General features: G+C 37.4%; 2 protein-coding genes and 1 pseudogene across 2 annotated transcripts in view; 2 read left to right on the plus strand and 1 right to left on the minus strand.

Moving 5' to 3' along the window:
- The window catches only part of BBS9 (Bardet-Biedl syndrome 9), a 445,423-nt gene that overhangs the window by 413,196 nt on the left and 4,257 nt on the right, over positions 1 to 27,970 (minus strand). Inside the window, exons 2-4 of the mRNA XM_029925279.1 lie at positions 14,857 to 14,977; positions 4,625 to 4,775; positions 2,347 to 2,411 (exon numbers count right to left, since the gene is read on the minus strand). Of these exons, the coding sequence (XP_029781139.1) occupies positions 2,347 to 2,411; positions 4,625 to 4,775; positions 14,857 to 14,968 (328 nt within the window). The 5' untranslated portion in view covers positions 14,969 to 14,977. The remainder of the gene's footprint in view (positions 1 to 2,346; positions 2,412 to 4,624; positions 4,776 to 14,856; positions 14,978 to 27,970) is intronic.
- On the plus strand, positions 3,051 to 7,184 carry LOC115280415 (glutaredoxin-1-like). Its single transcript, XM_029925298.1, has 2 exons — positions 3,051 to 3,063; positions 6,877 to 7,184. Exons 1-2 carry the CDS (start codon positions 3,051 to 3,053, stop codon positions 7,182 to 7,184), a joined length of 321 nt encoding a protein of 106 aa, XP_029781158.1.
- LOC115274890 overlaps positions 22,792 to 27,970 on the plus strand; it is a 9,181-nt pseudogene continuing 4,002 nt past the window's right edge.

Below are 27,970 nucleotides of genomic sequence, written 5' to 3' on the forward strand. Positions count from 1 at the left end.
AAAAATAAATTCAAAATGAATGACAAACCTAAATGTGAGGCAAGAAATCACCTAGAGGAGAACATAGGCAGCAATCGCTTTGACCTTGGCCATAACAACTTCTTATTAGACATGTCACCGAAAGCAAAGGGAACAAAAGCAAACATGAACTATTAGGACTTCATCAAGATAAAAAGTTTTTGCACAGTGAAGGAAACAATCAACCAAACTAAAAGGCAGCCTATGGAATGGGAGAAGATATCTGCAAATGACATAGACATAGCTGATAAAGATTTTATATAGATTTATATATGTAAAGGAAATATGTATATGATTTTTATAAAGAACTTATCAAACTCAACACCCCCCCCAAAAAAAACCACAAATAATCCAGTTAGAAATAGGCAGAACATATGAATAGACACTTTTGCAAAGAAGACATCCAGATGGCTAACAGACACATGAAAAGATGCTCAATATCACTCATCATTGGGGCAATGCAAATCAAAACCACAATGAGATACCCCCTCACACCTGTCAGAATAGCTAAAATTTACAACACAATAAACAAAAGGTGTTGGCAAAGATGGGGAGAGAGGGGAACCCTCTTGCACTGCTGGTGGGAATGCAAACTGGTGTAGCCACTCTAGAGAACAGTATGGAGGTTCCTCAAGAAATTAAAAATAGAACCACCCTATGAACAAGCAATTACACTATCAGGTATTCACCCAAAGGATACAAAAATACAGATTTGAAAAGGTACAGTCACTCCAGTGTTTGTAGCAGTGCTATCAACAATAGCCGAATTACGGAGAGAGCCCAAATGTACATCAACTGAAGAATGGATATAGAAGATGTGGTATATGTGTATACACACACACACACACACACGCACGCACACACCAACGGAATGTTACTCAGCCATCAAAAAGAATGAAATCTTTCCATTTGCAACCACGTGGATGGAGCTATAGAATGTCTTATGCTAAGCAAAATAAATCAGTCAGAGAAAGACAAATACCATATGATTTCACTCATATGTGAAATTTAAGAAATAAAATAAAGGGCCCTATGGGAGAGGGAAGAGAGAAAAGAGTGAAACAAACCACAAGAGACTCTTATTAATGATGGAGAAAAAACTATGGGTTGACAGAGGGAAATGGGCTAGATGGGTGGTGAGTTCTAAGGGGGACACTTGTGATGAACACTGGGTGTTTTATGTAAGTAATGAACCACTGAATTCTACTCCTAAAACCAAAAAAATAATAATAATAACCCAGCATAAAAAAAGAATATCCAGTTCAGTGACAGTAAATATTAATCATCATTCAAATTGAAGACAAAATACAAAGAAAGCCCTAATCGAGAGAATGAGTATGAAAAATCCAAATCCTAAAGCTAATATTTACAGCAAACTCCAAAGAACACTTCTTGTATAAGGAATAGACCCACAGAGACTTAGCTTTATTTTTCCAGTAAAAAATTTCTCCAATGTTGATATCCGTTAAAATAACTCAGCTTAAACTAAAATGTATTTAGTAACTAAAATAAAATATTGTAAAGTAATCTTTTATATTTAATAACAACCAAAATGCTGAAACCAAACTACAATTAACTACCATACTTGTACCTACAAAAAAATGTTAGAGACTGAACCCTGATTAGGCCTCAATTAAGTGCCTTCAGGTCAGTTGAGTAAAAACCACCAAAAGCCAAGATTCTAAGTGTAACTTGAGGTTAACCAAAGAAAAGGTAATTTACAAAAAAAAAAGGTAATTTAAACATTATGACTTAGCATCTAATGACGTTTGATGTTGTTATTGAACATTTCTTAAGACTCAAGTGTCCTGGAAAAAAGGTACAGCATAAGGAATACAGTCAATAGTATTGTAATAGCATCGTATGGTGACAGGTGGTAGCTACACTTGTGGTGAGCATGGCATAACATATAGAGAAGTGAAATCACTATGTTTTACACCTGAAACTTATGTAACATTGTGTGCCAACTATACTTAAATAAAAAAAAATAAATAAACAAAAGTCTTTTAAAACACTCAAGTGTCCTAAGTATGCAGAATTGGCCCCAATAGTCACAGGAAATCCTGGACACAATTTCTGGGAAGGAAATTATAAGGAACCTTCTACTAAAAATATAATGTATACAATAGCAAAAAAAAAAAAAAAACAGTAATAGCCTAAGTACCTGAAAAAATAAATTAACAAGGGAAAATGTTAACCAAGATAAGAAAATCTTCAACCAAATGTTTTGTGTTCTCTAACAAGTGAACATAGGCAAGCATCTATTCTTATATCATATTAAGAAGCCATTTTTAATACAAATTCTGTATTAGAAAAAATGTTTCTTACCAGAGACAGAGTAGACACAAAGTTTTCTAGAATGCAACACAGCCAAATGAAGCATTTCAGTACCTCTGAAAAATGGGGAAAGTTTTAAAAATTTAAATGTTAACTTCAGATGTAACCAAGAAATAGATAAAATAATTTTTAAAAAGAGATTATAACCACACCCTACAATCAGTTAATTAAAAATTTACTAGATAATATTAAAAACTAAAAAATAAATGTAACAACAAACGCCACTTTGACAATCCCAGAGGCTCAAGGACTCTGCCTCAAGGAACTTCCTTCAGTTGAAACCAGTAGAGCCTCCCAGAAAAAGTTGAATCCGAGGCCCCTTCATGAGTGCTCTCTCATAATACAGAGATTCAAGTTCTGGTCCTGTCTCTCTGGCTAATTAACCTTAGGCAAGTAAGTTAATCTTTCTGAATCTGTTTCCCATCTTGGAAAATAAGAGGTTTCAATTAAATGAAATAAAATCATGTGATTGCACCTTATAAAATATAAAGCACCACAGAATGCTAATCATTAGTAAAAGGCACATGTCACTTCCAGCTCAGAAATTTTATTAAAGGCATTGAAAATATGTCAGTTTGGACTAAACTGCCACTGTCACCAATACACTTCGCAGCCCCTATCAACTGGTTTCTAAGACAAAATACAGTCTAGAAATCCTAAATCCACTCTTCCAAGGGTCAGGTCATTGGATGGAAATGAGTGAAGAATGTTAATGGCTGTGGTCTGCTGCAGAGTGGAGCCAGACTAAAGGAAGCAACCACCACTCAGTTCTGGGCTTGTGGCCAAATCTCCACTTTTTTTAAATTTTTTCCCAAGAAAAACAAGAAAGCAGGGATTTTATGTGAAATCCCCTGCTTCTTAAATATTAGCAACTCTTTTAAATTAAAAACACATCTACAAGCAGTCCTCCAGTGTAAGACCTCTGGTACAGACTCTGTTCTAAACTAGAAAATTATAAGTGAAATCTGAAGACCTGGAGTTGGGGTCCTGACTCTGTAATCATTTAACTTTTCATAGTGTTAGTCTCTCATTTACAAAATAAGAATTATATTAGATAATACCTGCAAAAAAATCATTATAATGAATGTAAATGCTCACCTATTGCTCTACTACCAGAAAATGCAAATATATACAATTATTACATACTCAATATTGACTTCAAAAAAAATTTATTGCCCTGAACACTCAAAGCAATTTTTCAATCATATACAAGAGAAGAACATGATGTCATGGAAAGATAAGAGAGTATGGAGTCAGATAGACCTGGGTCTTGAATCCTGGCTGTGTGACCTAAAACTCTGAGCTCTACCTCGTTTCCTGATCTTTAAATGCAGATCGTATCTTATAGATAAGATTAATGAAATAGTACTAGTTAATTAGTGCAGGTACAATATCCACTCGTTAATGTTAACCTCCTCCCTTCCAACGACCACACATAGATAGCCCTACTTAGGATTATTGAACACAATGATCATGGCAACACCTCACTCTTAAAAAATGAAAAGACAGGGACACATAGGTGGCTCAGTCGGTTAAGCATCTGACTACAGTTTAGGTCATGATCTCATAGTTCATGAGTTCAAGCTCTGTATTGGGCTTTCTGCTGTCAGCATGGAGCCTGCTTCAGATCTTCTGTCCCTCTCTCTCTCTCTCTCTCTGCTCCACCCCAACTTGTGCACATGCGTGCTCTCTCTCTCAAAATAAAATAAAATAATAAAATAAAATAATAAAATAAAACAAAATAAAATAAAATAATAAAATAAAATAATAAAATAAAATAAAATAAAATTTAAAAATTAAGCAAAAAAACTAAGGACCTTTCTACACCAAATAAGTACTAATTCACTTTAAAGCTTTAAATTTATGTACCAAATAACATAACTGCTACTTTGTCTGATTATTTTAACAGACATTTATAACCTATACAATTAGTGCTTTAAGTAAGTTATTACTTTCTATTTCTTCATTTGGTTACTTTCAAAAGCTTCTCTCTTTTCCTTTAAACATCTAATATGTCAGGCATCTTAGGTCTGTTTCTATTTTAAAAATTTTTTTATTTAAAAATAAAAGTCCTAAATTATTCTCTTAAATGTGCTAGTTTCCATTTAAAAAAATGTTCAGTACATGAGGAACACCCAAGTAACAATATCTAGAAAATATATTAACTCATAGATAGTCTTTGTTTCATTTAAGAATCCAAAAGAATGATACAGTGAGGAAATGACACTCCAAGTAAGATAATATGCCAGAAGTAGTGGGCTGTACTTACGAAACAAACTTTCCTACTTCCACTTGCAGTATTGGATCTCGTAGATGTACTTCTAGAAGCATATCTTCAGCTTGGGCTCCATCTCCTGTTTTTACAGGATGAGGGTTAAAGATTCTTAGGTATCCCATAAAGCTACCCACAATTATTTTATCTGTGGAGAGATTGTTTTAAAAGATATAAGAAGAAACAAACATTAACAACAAAATCTCTTTGGAAATAAACTTTCTAATGTCTAAAAGAGAAATTTAAAAATTAAACAATTAAATCTTGCTTCATATACAATAGCCAATCTGCCAAAAGAGAAGTAATTAAAATGAACTTATATTAATAATGTAGTTTTTCAAAAAGAGCTTTTTTATATCACCAATATTCACGGATACTAACATATTACATGTTCTTCCTAAGCCTTGCTTTGGTGTCAGTGTTTATAATTTAACTCAGTCAAAGCAAGTCCTTTTACAAAAGACTAGTATAAGGTTGTAAGCTGATTTCATCACAGAGCATCAACTCTACAGCTGGTTGTAAAACGGATTCTGAGGCCTCACTAGGTAGAGAGCTCTGATTAACAATGTCTATACTTGGACACAAGAGAAGGAAATGGTTAAGATAGGTGTTGTGAGCTGAATTGTGCCCCCCCCAAAGATATATTGAAGTCCTAACCCCCAGTATCCATGACTTTATTTGGAAATTGGGTCTTTAAAGACGTAATAAAGGTAAGATGAGGTCACATTCAATTAGGTGTGCAATAGGACTCTCTTATAAGAAGAGGAAGTAGAAATGACAAGGGGAGAAGAACGTCCTGTGAATATATGCAAGCAGAAGATGATCATGTGACAATGGAGGCAGAGATTGGAATGACAGATACATTCACAAGTCAAAGAATGCCTAAAACTACCAGAAGCTATAAGAGGCAAGGAAGGATTCTAGAGGCTTTAGGGATAGAATAGCCCTGCCAACACCTTGATTTCAGACTTCTGGCCTCTAAAATAGTCAGAGAATAAATTTCTGTTGCTTTAAGCCACTCAATTTGTGGCAATTTGTTTTGGCAGTTCCAGGAAACTAATACTTTGGGTTCTGAAATTGCTGTATTTGTATAGAATACTGACTTTTTCCCAACTACTTAAAAGTAGGAGTTCTATATACTTATTTACTGAGAGTTCATTATGTGCCAAACAATGGTCTAAGTACTTTTATGTACTAACTCACTAAATCCTCATAATAACCCAATGAGAGAGATACTATCCTGGGAATTATTTCTGGGATAATCCAGAGAGAGACACAGGAATCTGCTGCTAGATGATCTGATGGTAGCCCCCTGGAGGTCTACAAAGTCTCTGGAGCCATGCTGTTCCCATCCCCCACTAAGGCTTGGCCAATTCAACTCTTTCTGCGTTTGGAAGATCTGTCACTCTTTCTCCAATCCATCTTTTATTTGTATTCATCATTAGTTGTTTACTGCAACTTGTGAGGGAAAAAGGAAAAAACAATAGATAAAAATGATTGGCAGCAGAGAATAAATTGCAGGTATCAATTCCTACAGGGATATTTGGAAATTGATTCTTTAGCTGAGTTGGGGCACAAAGTAGTAAGACTCCTGTTCACATTCCAGGCAGGGTTAAAAAAAAAAAAAACAACACTGTATATAGTGACACAATGGCTAATCAAGTTAAGACCTCCAAGCATCTAAGACTCTGTGCCCATTGCAGGTGGCACTCTAGTGGACTAAATAGCTGCTGCCCTAGCCCAACTGAACAGGAAAGAAGAATGCCATCCATATATAAGATGGCTTTTCTAAAGGCACTGGATAATTTAAAATAAGAGAATAATAGGTTTAAACCTCAAAATCCCTATCTCAGTGTAAAGAATAAAACTCACGGTCCTTGGGACTCCACAGAAAGAATTTCTTACTTCTTACATCAGCAGGGCTTAACCACTAAGAATCTAATTCAAGGAATGATTCTGTAGGTTTTAAGTTATAGTAACAAATGAGTTCACAGTCTCTCCAGGTTTCCTGGATAACAGTAAAAAAAAAAAAAGGGGGGGGGGTGCCTGGATATCTCAGTCAGTTTGAGAGTCCAACTCTTGGTTTCAACTCGTCATGACCCGGGGTCGTAGGATCAAGCCCCGAGTCAGGCTCTGTACTGAGAGTGAATTCTGCTTAAGAGTCTCCTCTCCCAGGTTTCACTCAGAGCAATACCTGCCATTGAGGATTCCTCCTCAGGAGGCAGCGGTGTGTCAGCATGGCCGAAGAGTTGTGAACTGCAGAATCCAGCCCAGGAAGGCGGTTGTGTTTATCAAGCCCTCCTGCCCCTACTACAGGAGGACCCAAGAGCTCCTCAGCCAATTGTCCTTCAAACAACGGCTTTTGGAATTCGTTGATAACACAGCCACCAGTGACACTAGCAAGATTCAAAATTATTTGGAACAGCTCACAGGAGCCAGAACAGTGCCTCGGGTCTTTATCAGTAAAGAGTGCATCAGCGGATGCACGGACCTAGTGGAAATGCATCAGAGTGGGGAGCTGATGAAGCGGCTAAAGCAGATTGGAGCTCTGCAGTAATTACAGGGCAGAACCCAGGATGATGTTCCCCTTGAGAACTAGATGGCATTTCAAACGAGGACCACACTTCCTAGTGGATGGATCTGGAACTAACAGCCACAGCAACAGTTTACTTAAAATTCTGAAATGTGTTCACACAATAAAAGGGAGGAGGGTGGATTTTTTGGGAAAAACACCTTTTCCTTCTTTTGACTCAGTATTAAATGCAGACCAACTTGCCCCAAACCACAGAGAAGGTTGATAGACATCTTGGGTTTCTTTTCCATTGGCCCTTTGCGTTCCAAAAAACCATGACAGGGTATGGCTTAGGATTCACTCAATGACCCCAAAGATGTTCTTTCTCTTGGGCACGTGTCTCTTACTGTTCTCCATATGTCAGGACCTCTGAGCCAGTGTTTCTCAACCAAGATTACTCCAAGCACCCTAGGATGAAGCTATAATTGGTTTCCTGCTATTGCCTCAAGGTTACTTTGTTGAGTTTAACTTGACAGAATTTGCAGTATGAAAACAATAGGTATTTGGACTGTGCTTTTTCAACTTATGTCTCCCCAGTCATTATCCCCACACCACTCCATCCTATCTTGGGAATCACTGCTCTGAATTCATGTTCTTAACCCTGACAACTCACAAATCTCATAGAAAATGTTCAACAATGCTGTGAAGGGTCTTAAGGACCCCACGTGGGAAGCACCACGTGAAACGTTAAGCACGGTCGCTGGCGCCTCAGGGATCAGAGGTATCAGCACAGCTGCTGCAATCACGGGTTCCCTCCGTTATGCCATATGGTCATCCAGGCGATCTGAAAGAGCAGTGTCTTAACTTGTTTAGGTTACGAATGGAAGTCAATGCAACATTTAAAATATTACTACAGAAAACTTGCAAACCCCTTCCCCAAGAGCATGTCTGTAAAAGGGGCCAAATTTGAGAAGCATGGTCCTAAGTGATTGTCTCTCCCTCCTTTTTCCTTCACTCTGAAAACTTTAGAGTTCTTTATTGCGAGGTTTGATCTAGAACTGCAATGTTAAAATTATTTCCTTCTGTGGTCTCTAGTAGGTATAGTTAATTTCTTTTCTAATAAATACCCAGAGGTGACAGTGATTTTTTGCTTAATTCTTTTCTGTTCCCAATACTTAAAGAATAATATTAATGTAAAAGACACCAAATTAAACCTTTATTCATGTTTGTTGCCAATCATTATCAATAAAGGTACACGCTATTTTCCTTCATTAAAAAAAAAGATTCTCCTCTCCCTCTGCCCTTCTCCCCCACTTGTATATGTGCTCTCTCAATAAATAAATAAATAAATAAAAAGAGTAAGGGCATTCATCAGAAAGAGACTACAATGTTATATAATGAGGTTAGTGGCAAAGTCTAGAAGACTTGGATATACTTAAACTTCCAAACTCTTCTAAAACACTCCCCCACTGAACTTTCTATGTATCCTGCTATGCCCTAATCCCTGTTTCATGCACTAAATAATCAAGACTCAACTTCGACACAGTCCTATCTTCAGAGATAAGAGGAAGCCAGGACAGCAAAGTCCACATGTTGACAATTTAACCTCTAGAATCAAAAGATATAAGTATGACTATTAAAATATCAGGACTTTTATAATAACCAGATCTCAGGTAATAGTCTAATTCTCACAGATTTCAACCTATGATTAATGGGATCCCCAGGAATGCAATGAACAGGCAATTCATTAAAACCCTTTTTCCCCCCATGGTTCACTTATTTATTACTGAGTAGTATTCAATTGTAAGAATGTCCTATAATGTGTTTATTAAACTCAAGTCTATTTTTTGAAACCTATAACTAAAAATATTCTAGGTCTATGAAAAAGAGGACTAACTCAAGCCACCATTTAGACAGTCATGGCATCTCACTAATTCCCACACGTAAGTATGTTTACAGACTCTTAGTCCCTTGAATAAAGACAACACAATGTATAGATGTTGCTATAACACCACATATGCCTAATATAAGTTTTCTCAGATCCTTCCCTAGAGGAGCAGTAGTCATTTATTCAGGTGCATAGAGAAAAGGGAAATACCCAAACTGTGTGAGACTACTGAATATTGGCTCAAGTTACTACCAACTCTTGAAACCCAGAAAATACTACTGTTGATAATTATGGAGACTCAGTAATAAGTGAATTTTTTAACTTAGTTCAACCAGTGGAAGAGCAAAGCCAGCCTATGATTTCTCTCACCCAGTTTCTGAGAGTTTAAACGAAATGTATTTTGGGTGCCTGGGTGACTCAGCTGGTTGAGCATCCATCTTCAGCTCAGATTGTGATCTCACAGCTTATGAACTGAAGCCTTGTGTCGGGCTTTGTGCTGACAGTTCAGAGCCTGGAGCCTGCTTCAGATTCTGTGTCTCCGTCTCTCTCTGTCTGCCCCTCTCTCATTTGCACTCTGTCTCTCTCTGTGTCTTTCAAAAATGAACATTAGATTTTTTTTAATTTTTTTTAATGTTTTATTTTATTTTTGATACAGAGAGAAACAGAGCATGAGAGGGGGAGGGGCAGAGAGAGAAGGAGAGACACAGAACCAGAAGCAGGCTCCAGGCTCTGAGCTAGCTGTCAGCACAGAACCTGACGTGGGGCTCAAACTCACAGACGTGAGATCTGACCTGAGCCGAAGTCGGAGGCTTAACCAACTGAGCCACCCAGATGCCCCGTGTGTTTTATTTTTAAAGCAGAAAAATATAGAGAGGAAAATTCAAAGCATTCTTACCAACAGAGGAAGCCATTAACACTGAACACTTGGGTTGCTTCCCACACATGAACATTAGATTTTTTTTAATTTTAAATAAAGGAAATGTATTTCCACAGAAAATAACAGAACATCCATTTGGTTCCCCAACATTTACACGAGGGATATTATACTGGCACAGCTATATGTAAACCAGTGGAACCCTATCTCCCTGTTAGGGAGGAAAATCAAAAGCAATACCACTCCTAGGTTTGATTTGGGGTAGTTTCCAAAATTAGATGCCAAAAAGCCTCAATATGCACATGTAGTGATTCCGATCACATCCATGTTTAATAACCAAATATGCCAATATTGAAGTCTAATGGGTCTTATAGAAAGAGTTAGGGTTGATCTGTATAACTTAAAGGCAACCCTAAATTCTTCTATTAATCCACATTTCATCTTTTCTTAGAGAAAACTGATATAACCCATCTACTTGAATACAGTTCTAGATCTTAATAATGTATTTTTTCCTTTCCAATAAACAGAGACCAACAGAAACAGCTGGCTTTCACCTGACAGGAAAAGGCATATCTCTTTGAATGCACTGCCACAATCCCACCTGCAGGAACCAGGCCTACCTCATCACCTCTTAAGGGCCAAATAGGGCTGAAAGAAATCTGAGTGAAACCCAGGGATCTCCAAAGACCCTCCCCCATACTATCTGGAGCAGCAGTAAATGAAACTACTACAATTCTCTTCAGGCAAGCATCAGTGTTCTAGATCCCTCCGGAATGAAGGCCTACACCAATTCTCCCTTTCCTTCATCTCCACTCAAGACCAAGAGCTGGTCAAAGTGAAAAAAAACAAAACCAAAAAGTAGCATAGTTACATAGCCCGGTGACAAGATACAAAACAGATGTTATTCCCCAATATGAATTTTTTAAGTTACCATACAATTTTTTCTACTCCTTAATCTTAATTTTCAAAATTTTTCCTTCTCTTCTTTTCATATAGGTTTTGAATGGAGATTGTACATACATACCACTGAGTCTAGAGGCAGCAGAATATTGGAACATGATAATGACTAAACGACAAGAGAAAGGGATATCACCCAAAGATCTGGGACTTTTGCAGAGCCAGGGCTCCGTGAGAGTGCCTCTGAAGCAGTAGGTGCGTGTGGTGACCTCTCACTGCAGATGGGTAAGAACACAAGCTTGTGCAGTTACACAGGGACAGCTCACTGTGAGGTACAAATGCTGAGTAGCGAAAAAATAAACATAGTAGCTATTTTTCAGTCAGCCCTAGGTGTTTTCCATTCAGGATTCTTGTAGTAAGTTCCCCTCCAGGCCACAGGCTAGCATGAAACCTAAGCTGGCCCACTCAGAGTCTCCCTCTCAGCCCCACTCTCACTACCTCTCCCCTGAGTCAGAATCTTGAATTAAGAAAAACAGGAAGTACACACCACTTTAAATATATGGTGTCTGGTTTCAACTGGGATCTCAAGATTAGTAAGGAATCCTTCTGTGTATCAAGTTGGCTTTGTCTAAAATGATTTAAAGATCCCTAATACCATCTTTTCACTCTCTGATCACTCCAAAGTAGGGGTCAGTATTGTTTCAACTTTCCAACCTGACCTGCACATTTCTCTTCATCTGTATCCATTCTTACCCTCTTGCCTTCTGTCACAGTGAAAAAAAAGTGCTCACACCTGCTTAAGGGTAACTCTCCCATCTGCACACCTGATCTCATCTCTGACTATCTTCTCTGAATCCCTGCTCTATTTTTTTAACATTTTATTTTTAAGTAACCTCTACACTCGTTGTGGGGCTCAAACCTACAATCCCCATATCAAGGGTCACACGCCCCACCTATGGAGCCAGACAGGTGTCCCATCCCTGCTCTATTATATCCTCTATGCTACACAACGAATTTTTCCCACTTCTCCTTACCCAATGTTGCCCCCAGTTATCATCCTCCCTTATTCTCTTCATAGCTAAGTTTCTTTAAAGGTCCATAAACACTCAGTCTTCCCCACCTCTCACTCCTCTCACAAATCTAGATTTTGTTACCATTGTGCCCACTCATCCACCCTCACCAAGAACACTAATGACTACTTGCTGCTAAATGGCATGGAAACTTTAGATTTCATGTCACTAAATTTTGCCTCCCAGGTCCCAGCCCAACTGGTTCTCCTTCCTCTCTGCCTGCCCTTCTCAGAATCCTTTACTGTTTACCCTTCCCAAACCTCCCCCTTTAATGCTTGTATGCTAAAAATTATGGTCCTAAGGTTCTTTCCGCCATTCCCAGGGCTTCAAATACAACCAGCATATGGCTCACTTCAAAATCACTACCTCTATTCTGCCTACTAGACATTCCTTTCTCAAACAAAGCATATCCCAAACCACTCTCATTTACCTTCCACTCCATAAGATCAACAATAATTATTCAACTGTAGTGTGCCACCATCCAACACTGGAGCTTGTCAAAAATGCAGATACCTAAGTCCCCCTGTAATCCACCTCCCTCCAGGAAACATGACCTTATAGGACTTCATATTGTCTGAAACAGAAAATCGTCATATATAATAATCACCCTCAGAATATCATGATGCTGATGGTCCACGCTTTGAGAAATAATGATTGGGGATTTTTTTTCCTATGTGGGGCACACACAGGAAATTATTTTTGTACAGTATCCTTGGGAAAACAGAGCAAGCTTATCACAGCTGGCCACAAATCGAGAGGAAGCAAAGTAGTAACTGGTAACCCACTGGTGGCATCCCAGTAAAGAGCTCTAAAAGAAATGATGAGTAAACAGTAGCCTATTCAGACAATCAATAGGATAGTTTCCAACCAAATTGAGCTTAGGATAGTTTGGGCATAAATGAGTTTGAAATTGTTCACTTTGGCATATAGTTCTGTAGTCTGAGTGTTCTAGGCTGCAAATGATAAGGGAATCATAAGTTTAAACAAACAAGCGGAAGATAAAGTTCATAACGTTTGAGGAAACTCTCAGGACACTCTCTGAGTAGAAGACTTTCCCATCTCCTATCAGTGGAAGGGCAGGACCCAGATTTCCCTTAGAAATAATTCAGGTACTCAGTACAGCTTAGTACCTCCCATTCTTCTTTGCCAATGTAATTTTCTTCTGTGGGGGGAAAAAAAGGAGAGAGGGAAACAAACCACAAAAGACTCTCAACAATAAAGAACAAACTGAGAATTAGTGGAGGGAGGTAGGTGGAAGATGGCTTCGATGGGTGATGGGTATTAAGGAGGGCACTTATTGGGATGAGCACTGGGTGTTGTATATAAGTGATGAAGTGAATTTTATTTACTAAAATGTAAATTTTAGTGGTTCCTGGGTGGCTCATCTGGTTAAGTTGACTTCAGCTCAGGTCACAATCTCACGGTTCATGGGTTCAAGCCCCATGTTGGGCTCTGTGCTGACAGCTAGCTTGGAGCCTGGAGCCTGTCTTCAGATTCTGCGTCTCCCTCTCTCTCTGCCCCTCCCCTGCTCATGCCGTGTCTCTCTCTCTCCCTTCCTCTCTCTCTCTCTCTCTCTCTCTCTCTCTCAAATAAATAAAACATTAAAAAAATTTTTAATGTAAATTTTTAAAACATAATTTTCTCCTTTCACTTTGTCCCCAAGATTCTATTGTTTTTTGTTATAGGAAAGAGAAATAAAATAAAGTTGTAAGGGGACAATATTTATAAACACTGAACAGAATAATGATTATAGTAAGTTTGCTTCTTAAGAGGCCAATGACTATGTGGATTACAAAAAGGAAAAGAAAAAGCTCATGACTATAATCATTAAAACAGGGGCACTTGGCAGGCTTAGTCAGTTGAGCATCCCCCTCTTGATTTTGGCTCAGGCCATGATCCGTGGTTGTGGGATAGAGCCCCGTGTCAGGCTCCACATAGTATGGAGCCTGCTTAAGATTCTCTCTCTCTCCCCATAGGTCCCTCTCCCCAGCTCATGCTCTCACTCCCTCTCTAAAAAAAAAATAATAATAATGATAAAATAATAGTACAATTTCCAAATAGCAATTACATAGAACTAAAATGTTTTAAAGACTTCTTCAAAAAATATGAAGATGCATAGAGGAGCAAATCAATATAAGAATAAGATAGAATATTGTTTCTAGTATCATAATATGAAAACAAAAGCAATGATTTAATTATTTTTCTCCCAACCAATAGAGCTAGAATAATTTTAGCATTCTGTTATGAATGGCTTTCAGATTCAATTTTCAGAAAATATCATTTTCTGGGACACCTGGCTGGCTCAGTCAGTTGCACGTCCAACTTCTGCTCAGGTCATGATCTCGCAGTTTGTGAGATTGAGCCCTGCATCTGGCTCTGTGCTGAGAGCTCAGAGCCTGGAGCCTGCTTCGGATTCTGTGTGTATTTCTCTCTCTGCCCCTCCCCCACTTGTGCTCTGTCTCCATCTCTCAAAAATAGATGTTAAAAAAAAAGAAAAGAAAACATAATTTTCCTTAAAAACAATTTCTGGCTCAGTCAGCTAAGCGTCTAACTCTTGATTCTGGCTCAGGTCATAATCTCGTAGTTTGTCGGATTGAGCCCCATGTTTGGCTCTGTGCTAACAGCATGGAGCCTGCTTGGGATTGTCCCTGTCCCTTTTGGCACCTCTGCCTCCTTTCTCTCTCTCTCTCAAAATAAATAAATAAACTTTAAAAATAAATAAATAAAAATATTTTAGTGGCTCTACTTACAAATAATATGATAGAATCAACACAAACCAAAAACAAACAAACAAAGAGCAAAACAGAAGCAGAAACAATCTTTATTAGCCTACTACCTAAATATTACTTACAAGGAAAACCATCTTCAAAATTAGGGCATAATCGTATAGTTCACTTATGTTCAGTGAAGTACATTCTTAAAAGGAAGCCATCTTTATTTTATTTCTGTAAAGCTTTGCTCCAAGATGTGTGGTCATATATTGCTTACCTTGTCCATTTCCAGTATTGTCAACGTCAGCCAAACACAAACAGCCTTGATCAAATTCTTCTTTTTCTCCCAGAACAGTAGACCACCAGTCACGGGCTTTAAATAAAGACATTTTCGTTCACTATAAAAAGAAAGCATTTATTTATAGTAAAAATCTACTTCACACCATGAATTATGAGTTAATTATTTCTTAAGGCATAGCAAATTAAACTTGGACAATTTCTGAAAAATTCAGAAAAAACATTTCTGAATTTAACTTTAATTTTTGGATTTTGCAGATATATGTGAAACCATAAATCCAAGTTGCTGGAAACATAATCAGATATTTTTCAATGCCATTGATTTAAATAATAGGAAATGCAGTCAATTTTCCTTATTCATCAAGTCATTCCATTCTATAAGGTCATAGCAAACACTGAGTAAATACTGAACTATTGCTTCTAGGGGAAATAGACTCCTGTGAACCTCTAGTCACAACTTTTTCATCAACCAATCAATACATGACACTTTGTTTTGTGTGTTTCTCTGTTTAAAAATACTTTATTTAATATATAGTTGGTTCATTAACATTCAACTCAACAGTCAGCAACACTATAACTCATATTTGAAGGAAGCTTATCTGCTACATATATTTTCTCTATAAGGTACACTGCAGCCTTCTTGCACTTAGAAACATTACACAGCACTTCAGCATTACATTTGGGGACCATTTTAAACAACAAAAATCAAAACAAATAAACAAATCCAAACCACAGAGATGTAGAAAATATAGCACTAAGTAGGCCACAAAAAGGACACTAATTTATAGTATAAGAGCTGAAACAAGAAGGCAAAGATTCACTATGATTGATATCTGCCAGGAACATGTGTGGCAAGTGACTCAAATTTTTTGCCACTCTGTGTATGATCATGAATGACCCAAAAGCACCATAAGTACAGACCCTGGTATTACAAATAAATTTTAGCAAACAGGTAAACTCACAAATATGGAATCTGCAAATAATAAGGATCAACTATACATTTTAAAAATGTAAATCAGGGGTGCCTGGGTGGCACAGTCGGTTAGGCATCTGACTTCAGCTCAGGTCATGATCTCATGGTTCATGGGTTCAAGCCCCACATCGGGTTCTGTGCTGACAGCTCGGAGCCTAGAGCCTGCCTCAGATTCTCTCTCTTTCTCTCCCTGTCTCTCTCTCTCTCTCTCTCTCTCTCTCTCTCTCTCTCTTTCTGTGTGTGTGTGTGTGTGTGTGTGTCTCCCTCTCTCACACTCTGTCTCTCTATGTCTCTAGAATAAACATTTTTAAAAATTAAAACTAAATTAAAAATAAAAAAATAAAAATGTAAACCAATCTGCTTCTTAAAGTAGGCCTTCCACATAGGCTAATCATAGAAAGCAAGACCACTTGTTTGCATTAAGTTAGCTAAGAAATTAGCCGAGAATTATGCAATGGTGAAAAGTGCAGGCTCTGGAGGTGGTCAGTGTGAATTTGGATCTACGTTCCAAAGAAACCAGGGGCAGGTTACTCAAAGTTACCAAAACTCTCCATACTTCAGCTTCCTCATCTATAAAATAAAGAGGAATAAGTAAGAATGCAATAGAGGCAACCTATGAAATGGAAGAAATATTTGCAAATTATATATCTAATTATGATTAGTATACATAATACATAAAGAACTCACAAATATCAACAACAAAAAAATTGTTCTAATGAACAAAGGACTTGAATAGACATTTAACCCAAGAAGACTTACTAATGGTCATAAAGCATGTGAAACAATGTTCAACGTCACTAATCAAGGGAAATGCAAATCAAAAACATAATGAAATACCACCTCACACCTATTAGGACAGCTACTACAAAAAAACAAACAAACAAACAAAAAACATAGAAAATAAGTGTTGGCAAGGCTGTGAAGTAAATGGAACCCTTGTGCACTCTTGGTGAAAATCTAAACTAGTGCAACCACTATGTAAACTGTGTGGTGGTTCCTCAAAAAATTAAAAATATAAATTACCGTATGATCCACTCATTCTACTTCTGGGTATATATCCAAAGGAAATGAAAACAGAAGTTCAAAGAGACCTTTGCACTCTTACGTTCATAGCAGCATTATTCACAATATCTAAAAGGTAGAGGCACCCCAAGTTGGGTTGTCCATCAGTGAATGAGTGGCTAAACAAAATGTGGTATATGCATACAATGGAATATTATCAGTCTTAAAAGGGAGGGAAATTCCGACATATGCAACAACATGAGTGAACCTTGAGAACATTATGTTAAGTGAAATAAACCACTCAAAAAGGCAAATACTACATGATTCTACTTACATGAGGTACCGAGGGTAGTCAAGTTCATGGAAGAGAGAATAGTGGCAGCCAGGGTTGGGGCAAGAGAGAAGTGGGGAGCTTTAGATTAATGGGTACAGAGATTCAGTTTTGTAAAGTTCTGGAGACTGGTTGAATAAAAATGTGAATGTACTTAACACTACTGAATTGTACACTTAAAAAAGGGTAAGATGGGGAGCCTGGGTGGCTCAGTCAGTTAAGCATCTGACTCTTGGTTTTGGCTCAGATCATGATCTCACAGTTTGTGAGTTCAAACCCCACATCAGGCTCTGCACTAACAGCACAAAGCCTGCTTAGAATTCTCTCTCTCTCTCCATCTCTCTTTGCCCCTCCTTTACTCACACACTCTCTCTCTCAGTCAAAAGAAATAAACTTTTTAAAAAATAGTTTTAAATTTTTTAATAAAAAAATAAAAAGGTTAAGACAGAAGATCACCTGGGTGGCTCAGTTGGTTAAGTACCTGACTCTTGATTTTGGCTCAGGCTATGATCTCATGATTTGTGATTCCAGCCCCACATCAGGCTCTGTGCTGGCAGTGCAGAGCCTGCCTGGGATTCTCTCTCTCTCTCTCTCTCTCTCTCTCTCTCTCTCTCTCTCTCTCTCTCTCTCTCTCTTCCTCTCTCTCTCTCAAAAATAAATAAACTTTAAAAATATTTTTAAATGGTTAAGATGGTAATTTTACATTATATTTTCTCACAATTCAAAATTTTAAAAAAACTTAGTTTGAAAAAAAGAACATGATTTTATTAGCACAATACTTGGCACATATAAGCACTCAATAAACATTAGCCATTGCTATGGTTTTTACCCTTTTTATGATATTTTTTAAAACCTACATTGAAGAAAAGCAACAAATGTCCTTCAATGTGTGAACAAATATGGTACGTCCTTACCATGGAATAAAACTCAGCAATTTCTTAAATGAAATAACAAAAACTTGGATGGATCTCAAGAGCATTATGCTGAGTGAAAAAAAAAAACACCCAATCCCAGGGGTGCCTGGGTGGCTCAGTGGTTAAGTGTCTGACTCTTGATTTTAGCTGAGGTCTTGATCTCAGGGTTGAAAGATTAAATGGCACACAGGGCTTCACACTGGGCATGGAGCCTGCTTAAGACTCTCTGTCTCCCTCTTTCTCTGCCTCTCTCCCTGTTTGTGCTCACACTCTCTCTCTCTAAAATGAAAAAACAAAACAAATAAAAAGTCTTAAAAACACCCAATCCCAAAATATCACATATTAAATAATTCCATTTCTGTAACATTTTCAAAATGACAGAATTAAACTGATAGAAAATAGGTCAGTGTTTGCCAGGGTTAAGGGAAGGTGTGACTTTAACAAACTAGTAGAAGAGGAATTCTTTGGGAGGATGGAAAAGTTCTGTACCTTGATTTGGGTGGTAGTTTCATAGATAAATTTTAATTTCTTTGAGGCATATTCCAAAAAGAAAAGGGTATGTAATGTAAAACCTAGTGAATCTAAATAAGACTTAAGTTTAGTCATAGCATTATATAAACATCAGTTTAGTAATTTGATAATTGTTCTATCATTATTAGGGAATCACTACTTTTGCAACTTCTATGTGAGTATGATATTATTTCAATGACCAGTTTAGGGAAACAAACAACAGGGAAGGAAGGAAGGAAGGAAGGAAGGAAGGAAGGAAGGAAGGAAGGAAGGAAGGAAGGAAGGAAACTTCATCCAAGGCCTCTCTTTACACTAAAAAAGAATTAGTCAGATAAAGGCAAGCTGTTGATGGAAGTGAAGGGAAAAATACATAGCAGGAAAATAAACTTAAAATGAGTTTTAACATATGTGGGAGAGCTTCTGAAAAACATCTGCATCACTTATTATTACTAATGGCATTATATAACATATAACTTGCCAGATGACTAAACTGCAAATCTGGCAGAAAGCATACAAAAAAATTTAATAAACACTTTATTATACTTTTATTAGATTTATTTATTTGAGAGGGAAGTAACCGTACTTAATAAGTGCCACATATTCTCATTATATACTCCAGAGATATGTGGAAAGTTGTAATATACCATATTATTAGACTGCCAGTATAAAGATACATCATTCTCAAAAAAGATTAAAAAAAAATAAAAAAATAAAGACACACCATTCCCTTGCAGCCCAGAGCAGAGTATTACCCAAAATCAGTACCACGCAATGACTCACTTGGAGGACTCACAGCACTCATCATATGGTTATCATCAAAGCTATGATTTATTACAGTGAAAGAATACAAAATATAGTCAGAAAAGGGGAAAGGTGCATGGGGCAAGGGTGTGGGGGAGTTGGGATGAAATAAGACACAAGCTTCCAAGGTAGAAAAACAGGGCTCTGGGGCCAGAGGCCAGGAAAACAAAAGAAGAGATGGCCAGAAAAACTGAAGAGGGGCCTCCAATGAGACCAGGAGTAAGCCATCTGTAATGAAATGAAAAACATGTAGAAAAATCTAGAAAAAGAGAATGACCAGCTATATGAAATGTTGTTAAAATATCATAAAGAATAAAGACTTGGAGGCACAATCTCCATTTGGAGACCTAGCCAAAAACAGAAATCAACAGGCTAACCAACAAGGTGAGATCCTTTGCATACATTTAGCATCAGCCAGTTCAAAAGAGTCTTAAGGAGAGAAAATAGGAAGAGAAGATCTATAAGTTCATCATCCAAAAGGGTCATTTTCACCTCATGCTCACAGAAAGCCCATGAGGTTTTCTCTAGAAGAGATTAAATACCTAAGTAATGGTCATAGAGAAGAGTTTTTTCCATCAATGCTATTAAATGATATATTAAAAAATCAATCAAAGTGCTTAGATAAGTGACCACAAAAGACATAGCAAATGTTTGAATACAAACACACACGACTGCATCTGGTGAAAATAGCTATCATGTGAAAATGACCTCAAAAACCTTAGTTAATGAACAAATTTTTTCAGCTTGTCATAATAAAAATGAAAAAAAAAGCCTCCAACATGAAAAATTAACTCTCCAACAATGTCTATAAATGAAAATGTTCTACATCAAACACTAGTTTTTCAAGGACTTCTTCATAGAATTTAAGATCTATTCTTACTAACAAAACAACACAGGCAACATTTAGTTTCTGTTTCTCCTGCTCTCAGTTTCTCCTTAGTCACCTTTTATTTCACTAGCTGCTGAAAGCCCTCCTTTTCTACACTGTTTAGCTCCTTGCTACCCAAAGTAGTCCCTGGACCAGCATCAGTATTACGCAAGAGCTTGTGATGCAAAATCTCAGCCTCACGTCAAACAAAATCCCCAGGTGATTCACATGCACCTTAAAGTATAAAAAGCACCAGTTGAATTGATACCTGATAGCCAAAGTAGATGTTTTCCTATAGCAGGGCTCTACTTTTCCACTTCATTTTTCCTGGGACCTGTGCCACAAGTTACCTTTCCAAAGCTTGAAAAAAAGGACTTATTTTTCAAGCCAAAGGGCGTTAACAACTAGAAGGTACTTAGTAATCAGCTGGTCCTCTCATTCTGTAGGAGAGGCCCAGAAAGGTTAGTTATATGATTCCCCTAAATCACAAAGCTAATGGCAGACAGAAACTTGCTCCTGTGTACCCTCTCCCTGGTCTCTAGATCCTTGTCTTTTTAGGCTGCCACTGCCTGCAATTTAATATCAAGACATAAAATTGAAAAGCATGAGTCAGTAGAGGGATTAGTTTGGTTTGCTTTGTTGTAATTCTTAAGAGGGGCAAAGGGTGCTGATTTTAAACATAGGTCCAACAAATGGCTCTTCCTCAAAGAACCACAGCTATTTAATTATTTCAGACCAAATGACTTCCCTACCAGGGCAAAACATAAGGTCATGCATAACTGCATAAATTCCATTACATCAAAATTCTCCATACTGGTTCCCCTATGTCATAAGCAATATCATGTACCATTGTGGACAATAATGTATTTTGAAATATAAGATTTACATCTCCATAAAGCTAATACATAATAAGAAAACCAACAATTTGAGCTGATGTCAGTAGCCGGTATATGTTTCCAAAATGCCTCTCTCTGATTTTAAAGACAGAAGCTAAAAGGCATGCTGCCCATTCGCAAGAAATTAAGAAATCACACACTGTGTGAAGTTGGTGTACCATGAATTTCCTTTCGTAAAAATTGGTGGATTTTAAAACGTCAGCTTAGGCAGAAGGACAATAGATTTTAAAAAAGAGCTCCTTCCCACTTTGGCTTCATCGATGGATTTCACAGCAAGCCTGAATGACTTAAGATTACTGAATTATCCCTGTTTATCTACAAAAAGTTTAATCCTATGGCTCAAATAAAACATACGTACAAAAATATTATCTTTGCACATAGCATTTGTTCCTAATTAGCATGTAAATAATAACTTTTAACTTATTCCTAAACAGTTTTACAAACTCTAGAGTACTTTGAGATCTAACGGAACTCTGACCAAATCCTTTGATAAGTATGTCTCACATAACCACTATGCTATGTAATTTAAAGTTTCAGAAGATTCCACTTTTGGAATGACATGTGAGAAGCCCCATGGACCCACTCCTCAGCAAAACTGGTGAAAATTATTTTTTAAAGCAACCATTTAAAGTCTCTGGATATTACCCTAAGAGAATACAGAAAATAAACATAAAAAATCTACTAAAACTCAGTAAGAAAATTAAGGCTATAGTATGTAAAAAACCAAGACTCACTCCTTCTCTCCTCACTCCTAGCTCACAACAAGATAGAAACGCCACTCCAGACTGGTACAGTCAAGAATAAGGCACCCTCTCCCCACAGCTCCTAGTCAGAGAACTACCTTCCCTGGAGGAGCAGGACATCCGCATTATTCATCTTGCTTCCAGCTACCTGTTGCTAACTAAAAACAAAATAAAAAATCTAAAGAGACCTATAATAAGAGATTGGATTAGTAATCAAAAAACTACCCACAAAGACTAGACCAGACAGCGAATTCTACCCAACACAAATAACAATTCTTCACAAACTACTCCAAAAAATAAAAGAGAAAGGAATACTTCTCAACTCATTCTATAAGACTGAGTTACATCAATACCACAAGTAAGCAAACACAAGAAAACTACAGACCAATATCTCTAATGAATATGGATGCAAAAATTCTCAGCAAAATACTAGCAAAATGAATCAAGCGACATATAAAAGAACTATGCACCATGACCAAGTGAAACTTACTCCAAGAATGCAAGGTTAGTCTAACATCCAAAAATGAATTACAATAGTACACCATATCAATAAAACAAAAATTAAAAACCATGTTACCATCTCAATTCAGAAAAAAAGCATCTGACAAAATAAAATCCAACATTCTTCCATTAAAAAACTAGGAATAAAAGAGAACTTCCTCAAACTGATAAAGGACATCTGTGCAAAACCTATGGCTTATGTCATACTTAAGGATGAATGACTAAATGCTTTCTCCCTAAGGCCAGACGCATACTAGAATGTCCATATTCACTATTTTTATTAAACATTGTACTGGAGGGGCTGTTGCACCATGCCAGACTAGGTGGTGGGATCCAAGTGGAGGCGAGGCTCACAGGTCAGAGATCGGAGGCCCCCATGCTGGACAGCTGGGACAAGGATGTGTACCCGGAAGCCCCACACCACATCTTGGTGCCCTTGCCGCAGACCTCAATGCTCAACCTCATAACGTATTTGACAAAGGCCTCTGACTTCCTCATGGATCAGCCTGTGACCTGAAAAGAGAGTTCACAGAGTGGCAACATGTAAAGAACAGGTATTACTACTACCACCAGGAGTTTAGCCATGTGCCAGACATCACTGAGTGCCAGGAAAAGAATGTCTTGTGCATGTTTGAAGCAGAAATGCAATGGAGAAGAGACTGTACAGTTGATCAAGAAATCATCAACATTATCCAGGAAAGGCTGAGGGGCTGTCAGCAGAGGGAAGGCAAGAGCTACAGGCAGAACTGTCCCAAGGAGCTGGAGCAGTTCACTCAGGTGGTCAAGGCCTACCAGCACTACTATCACGATCTGGGGGCCCATTATTCTGCCAGTAAGTACCTAGAAAACAGAAGCAGCAGATGCTAAAAGAGAGAAAAGCCGCTAAAGGCCACTGCAGCCTCTGGCAGCTCCTTGAGGCCCTTCACACAACTATTACTAAAATAGAGAGTAACAGGAGCACCTGGGTGGCTCAGGTCATGATCTCACTGTCCTTGAGTTTGTCCTTTAGTTTAAGTCCCATGTCAGAATCTGTGACAACAGCTCAGAGCCTGGAGCCTGCTTCAACCCTCTCACTCTGCTCCTTCCCCACTCATCCTTGCTCGCTCTCTCTCTCAAAAATAAAATAAACTGGGGCGCCTGGGTGGCTCAGTCGGTTGAGCCTCCAGCTTCAGCTCAGGTCAGAACTCACATTTGTGGGTTCGAGCCCCGCGTGAGGCTCTGTGCTGACAGCTAGCTCAGAGCCCGGAGCCTGCTTCCGGTTCTGTGTCTCCTTCTCTCTCTGCCCCTCCCCCTCTCATGCTCTGTCTCTCTCTATCAAAAATAAATAAAACATTAAAAAAATTTTTAATAAAATAAACATTAAAAAAACATTTAAAAAATAAAGAGTAACAGAAACCTGTTTCTGGTGTCCACTTTCAGCCCCCAACCTTGACATATTGATGAGCTTTAATCTAATTCATCTCACCGGCCTCATCTCCCTTCAAATCCAGCTACTACTAAGCTTGTATGAGAAATCAACAAAAGGCACTATTAACAAAAACAAGAAAACAACAGCATTGTACCAGAGGTTTTAAGTCAGGCAATTAGGTAAGAAAAAGAACTAAAAGGCTCTGAGATTGGAAATGAAGAAGTAAATGACATGATCTGGTGTACAGAATATCCTAAGAAATTCAGTAAAAAACTATGAGAGCTAATAAACAAGTAAAGTTGAAAGACATAATATTAATATACAAAAATCAATTGCATTTACAATAGCATTCAAAAGAATAAAATACTTAGATATAAATTTAACAAAGGAAGTGTAAAACATATACCTTGAAAATTATAAAACATAGTTGAAAGAACTACAGGAGATCTAAATAAATAGGAAAATATCCCATGTCATGGATCTGCAGTCATAACATTAAGACAGCAATACTTCCCACATTGATCTACAGATTCATTGCAATCTTTATCAGATTCCCATAGGGCTTCTTTGTACAAACTGGCAAGAATATTCTGAAATTCATATAGAATTGCCAGCAACTGAGAATAGTCAAAGCAATCTTCAAAAAGAAGAACAAAGTTGGAGGATTTCCCCATTCCAAAACCTAACTACAAATCAATAGTAATCAGGACAGTAAGTACTGGCATAAAGATAGACATATAGATAAATGGAAGAGAATGGAGAATCCAGTAATAAACTTACACATCTATGGAAAACTGATTTTCAACAAGGATGCTAAGACCATTCAATGAGAAACTGCAACAAATGGTTATTATTGGATAGCCACATGCAAAAGAATGAAATTGGACCCTTACCTCAAACCATATAAAAATTTTAATTCAAAATGGATGCTAATACATAGCTAAAACTACAAAATTCTTAGATGACCCACAGAACAAGAGAAAATGTAAATCATGTCTCTGATAAAGGCACATTATCTGTATCATACAAAAACTCTTTATGACTCAATAATAAAGAGGCAGAAACCAGTTTAAAAATGGGCAAAGGATATGAATATATATTTCTCAAAGTCAGATATACAAATGGCCAACAAACACAAGAAAATATGCTCAGCATCATTAGCCACCATGGAAATGCGTATCAAAACTAAAATGAGATACACTTTGTACCCGCTATGATGGCTAGAATCAAAAAGTCAGATAGAACAAGTTTGGGCAAAGATATGGAGAAATCAAAGCCCTCATACAATGCTGTTGGGAATATAAAATGGTACACCACTTTGGAAAGTGATCTGGCAGCTCCTCAAACACGTAAGCATAGGATAATCATATGATCCAGCAATTTCAGTCCAAGGTTGCAGGCAAAATGAAAGCATATGTCCACATAAAAATTTATACATGCATGTTTAGAGTAGCATTATTCATAATATCCAAAGGGTGGAAATGATCCAAATGTCTATCAACTAATGAATATATAAACACAAAGCTGGCATAACCATAAAATGGAATATTCTTTAGCAATAAAAAAGAAGTGCTGTGGGGCGCCTGGGTGGCTCAGTCGGTTAAGCGTCCGGCTTCGGCTCAGGTCGTGATCTCGCGGTTTGTGGGTTCAAGCCCCGCGTCGGGCTCTGTGCTGATGGCTAGCTCAGAGCCTGAAGCCTGCTTCGGATTCTGTGTCTCCCTCTCTCTCTGACCCTCCCCTGCTCTCACTGTCTCTGTCTCTCAAAAATAAATAAAAACCATAAAAAAATTAAAAAAAAAAGAAGTGCTGATATATGCTACAACTTGAAACTATTATGCAAGAGAAAGAATCCAGTCACTAAAGACCACCATTTTTATTATTCCGTTTATGTAAAATATATAGGAAACACCTGAAACTAAATATTGCATGTTTATACTACTTCAACTAAAAATAAATAAATTAGCAAACAAATAAATAGACAAAATGTACCGAATAGTCAAATCCATACAGAAAGAAAATAAATTCCAGCAGGAAGTAAAGGACAGGAGAATTACAGGTAAAGAGTGTGAGTTTTCTTTTTGAGGTGATAAAAATATTCTAAAATTGACTACAGTGCAATTGATGGGTTGCACATATCTGTGAATATACAAGGTAAAACACACAAAAATTACATTGAGTTGTATAACTTATAAGGGTGACTTGTATGTTATATAAATTATATTGCAATAAAGCTATTATTTTTTAAAGAATAAACAGTGATAGACATATAAGGAGTGGTTTTTACTATTCTTTATGCTTTTATTTATGTTTAAAATATCCCATCATAAAAAATAATAAAGTTTCACTTTTTTTTTAAGTGGGATACTCCTGTATTTTGGCCATATTTACCATTCCATCAGAACAAAAGAAAAGCAAATTAAATTCAGAAGGTCCTACCCTTTCTCCTAGAAAGACATCCCACCCCATTAAGAGAAAAAAATTAACTATGAGGGCACCTGGGTGTGTCAGTTGGTTAAGCGTCCAACTCTTGATTTGGGATCAGGTCTGATCTCACAGTTTGGGGGTCTGAGTCTCCCAAGTCTGACAGTGTAGAGCCTACTTGGAATTCTCTCTTTATTTCTCCCTACCCCACTCACACTCACTCTTTTTCTCTCTCAAAATAAATAAATAAATTTCAAAAAAAAAAGAAATTAACCAGAAATTAAGACTTAAATGAAATTCTAGGGGCAGCTGACTGGCTCAGTCCGTAGAGCACACTACTCTCAATCTCACGGTGGTGAGTTCAAGCCCGATGTTGGGCATGGAGACTACTAAATAAATAAATAAGTATATAAATAAATACATAAAATTCTGATTCATTTTCCAAATTCAAAAAGATACAGGCCTTGACTTTAAGGCAAGTGTAGTGGGCAGGGAAGGTCAGTTACTGGCCGGTAAGGAAGAAGGAAACCAGGAAACAAGGGACACCTTTCAGCTGTGAAACCTGGATTGTCTATTACAAAAACAAAAAGTATGCTAATGACAAAAAATTAAATATATATAAATTGATTTTTTTTAGTTAACTGTCTTGAATAAAAATAAGACACAAGCATTTGCATTTTATCCTCTATTCATTCAATGTTGATTCCCAGCTCCTCAGTTTTCTGTTTTTTTTAAGTAAATGAAAAACAAAAACCAAAGACTTTCAATGGCTATTATCCCTTCTCCCTAGAAAGGAATAGCTAACATTTACTAATCATTTGTTAAGTCCAAGGCAGTGTTCTAAGTGCTTTGCAAGTATTCTATTATAATCTTCAAAACAGAAGGTAGATACTATTACTCAGGTACAGAGAGATTTAAAAACCTGCCCAAGTGGTCACAACTAATAAGTCCGTACAAGTAGCATCCAAAACCATTCTGTCTACTCCAGATCCCTTAACAAGTGCAACCTCTCCACAAAGACCAAAAAGCTATACTCTATAAATATTAATTCTAATTACTACAAGTTCAAACTGCAGGAAAGTATTTCATACACTAAATTAAATTTTTAATTTTTTTAATGTTTATCTTTTTCAAGAGAGAGAGAAAGACAGAGCATGAGCAGGAGAGGGGAAGAGAAACAGGGAGACACAGAATCCAAAGCAGACTCCAAGGGCTGAGGGCTGAGCTGTCAGCACAGAGCCTGACACAGGGATGGAACTCACAGACCCCAAGATCACGACCTGAGCTGAAGTCAGATGCTTTACCGACTGAGCCACCCAGGCACCCGACCTAATTAAATTTTTAAAGGATGACGAGAAAACAGTAATTTGAAGGTCCATACTTATTAAGAGCCAGAAAAAAAAAATGGTTTCTTATGCCTTACTAGAATAAAAAATAAAAGGAGTGCCCTGGGTGGTTCAGGTCATGATCTCTCAGTTTGTGAGTTCAAGCCCCGCAACAGGTTCTGGGCTGACAGCTCAGAGCCTGGAGCCTGCTTTGGATTCTGTGTCTCCCTCTCTCACTGCCCCTCTTCTGCTTGCACTCTGTCTCTCTCTCTCTCAAAAATAAATAATAAAACCTTTAAATTTTTTTAAAAGAATAATAGAAGATAATCTCTTTATCCCCTAACCTCCAGAAATACTTTTCCATATTTATCACTTGACACTTTTTAAATTTTTTAATATTT

This window comes from Suricata suricatta, chromosome 2, assembly GCF_006229205.1.
Source record: "Suricata suricatta isolate VVHF042 chromosome 2, meerkat_22Aug2017_6uvM2_HiC, whole genome shotgun sequence".
In the NCBI taxonomy this organism is placed as follows: domain Eukaryota; kingdom Metazoa; phylum Chordata; class Mammalia; order Carnivora; family Herpestidae; genus Suricata; species Suricata suricatta.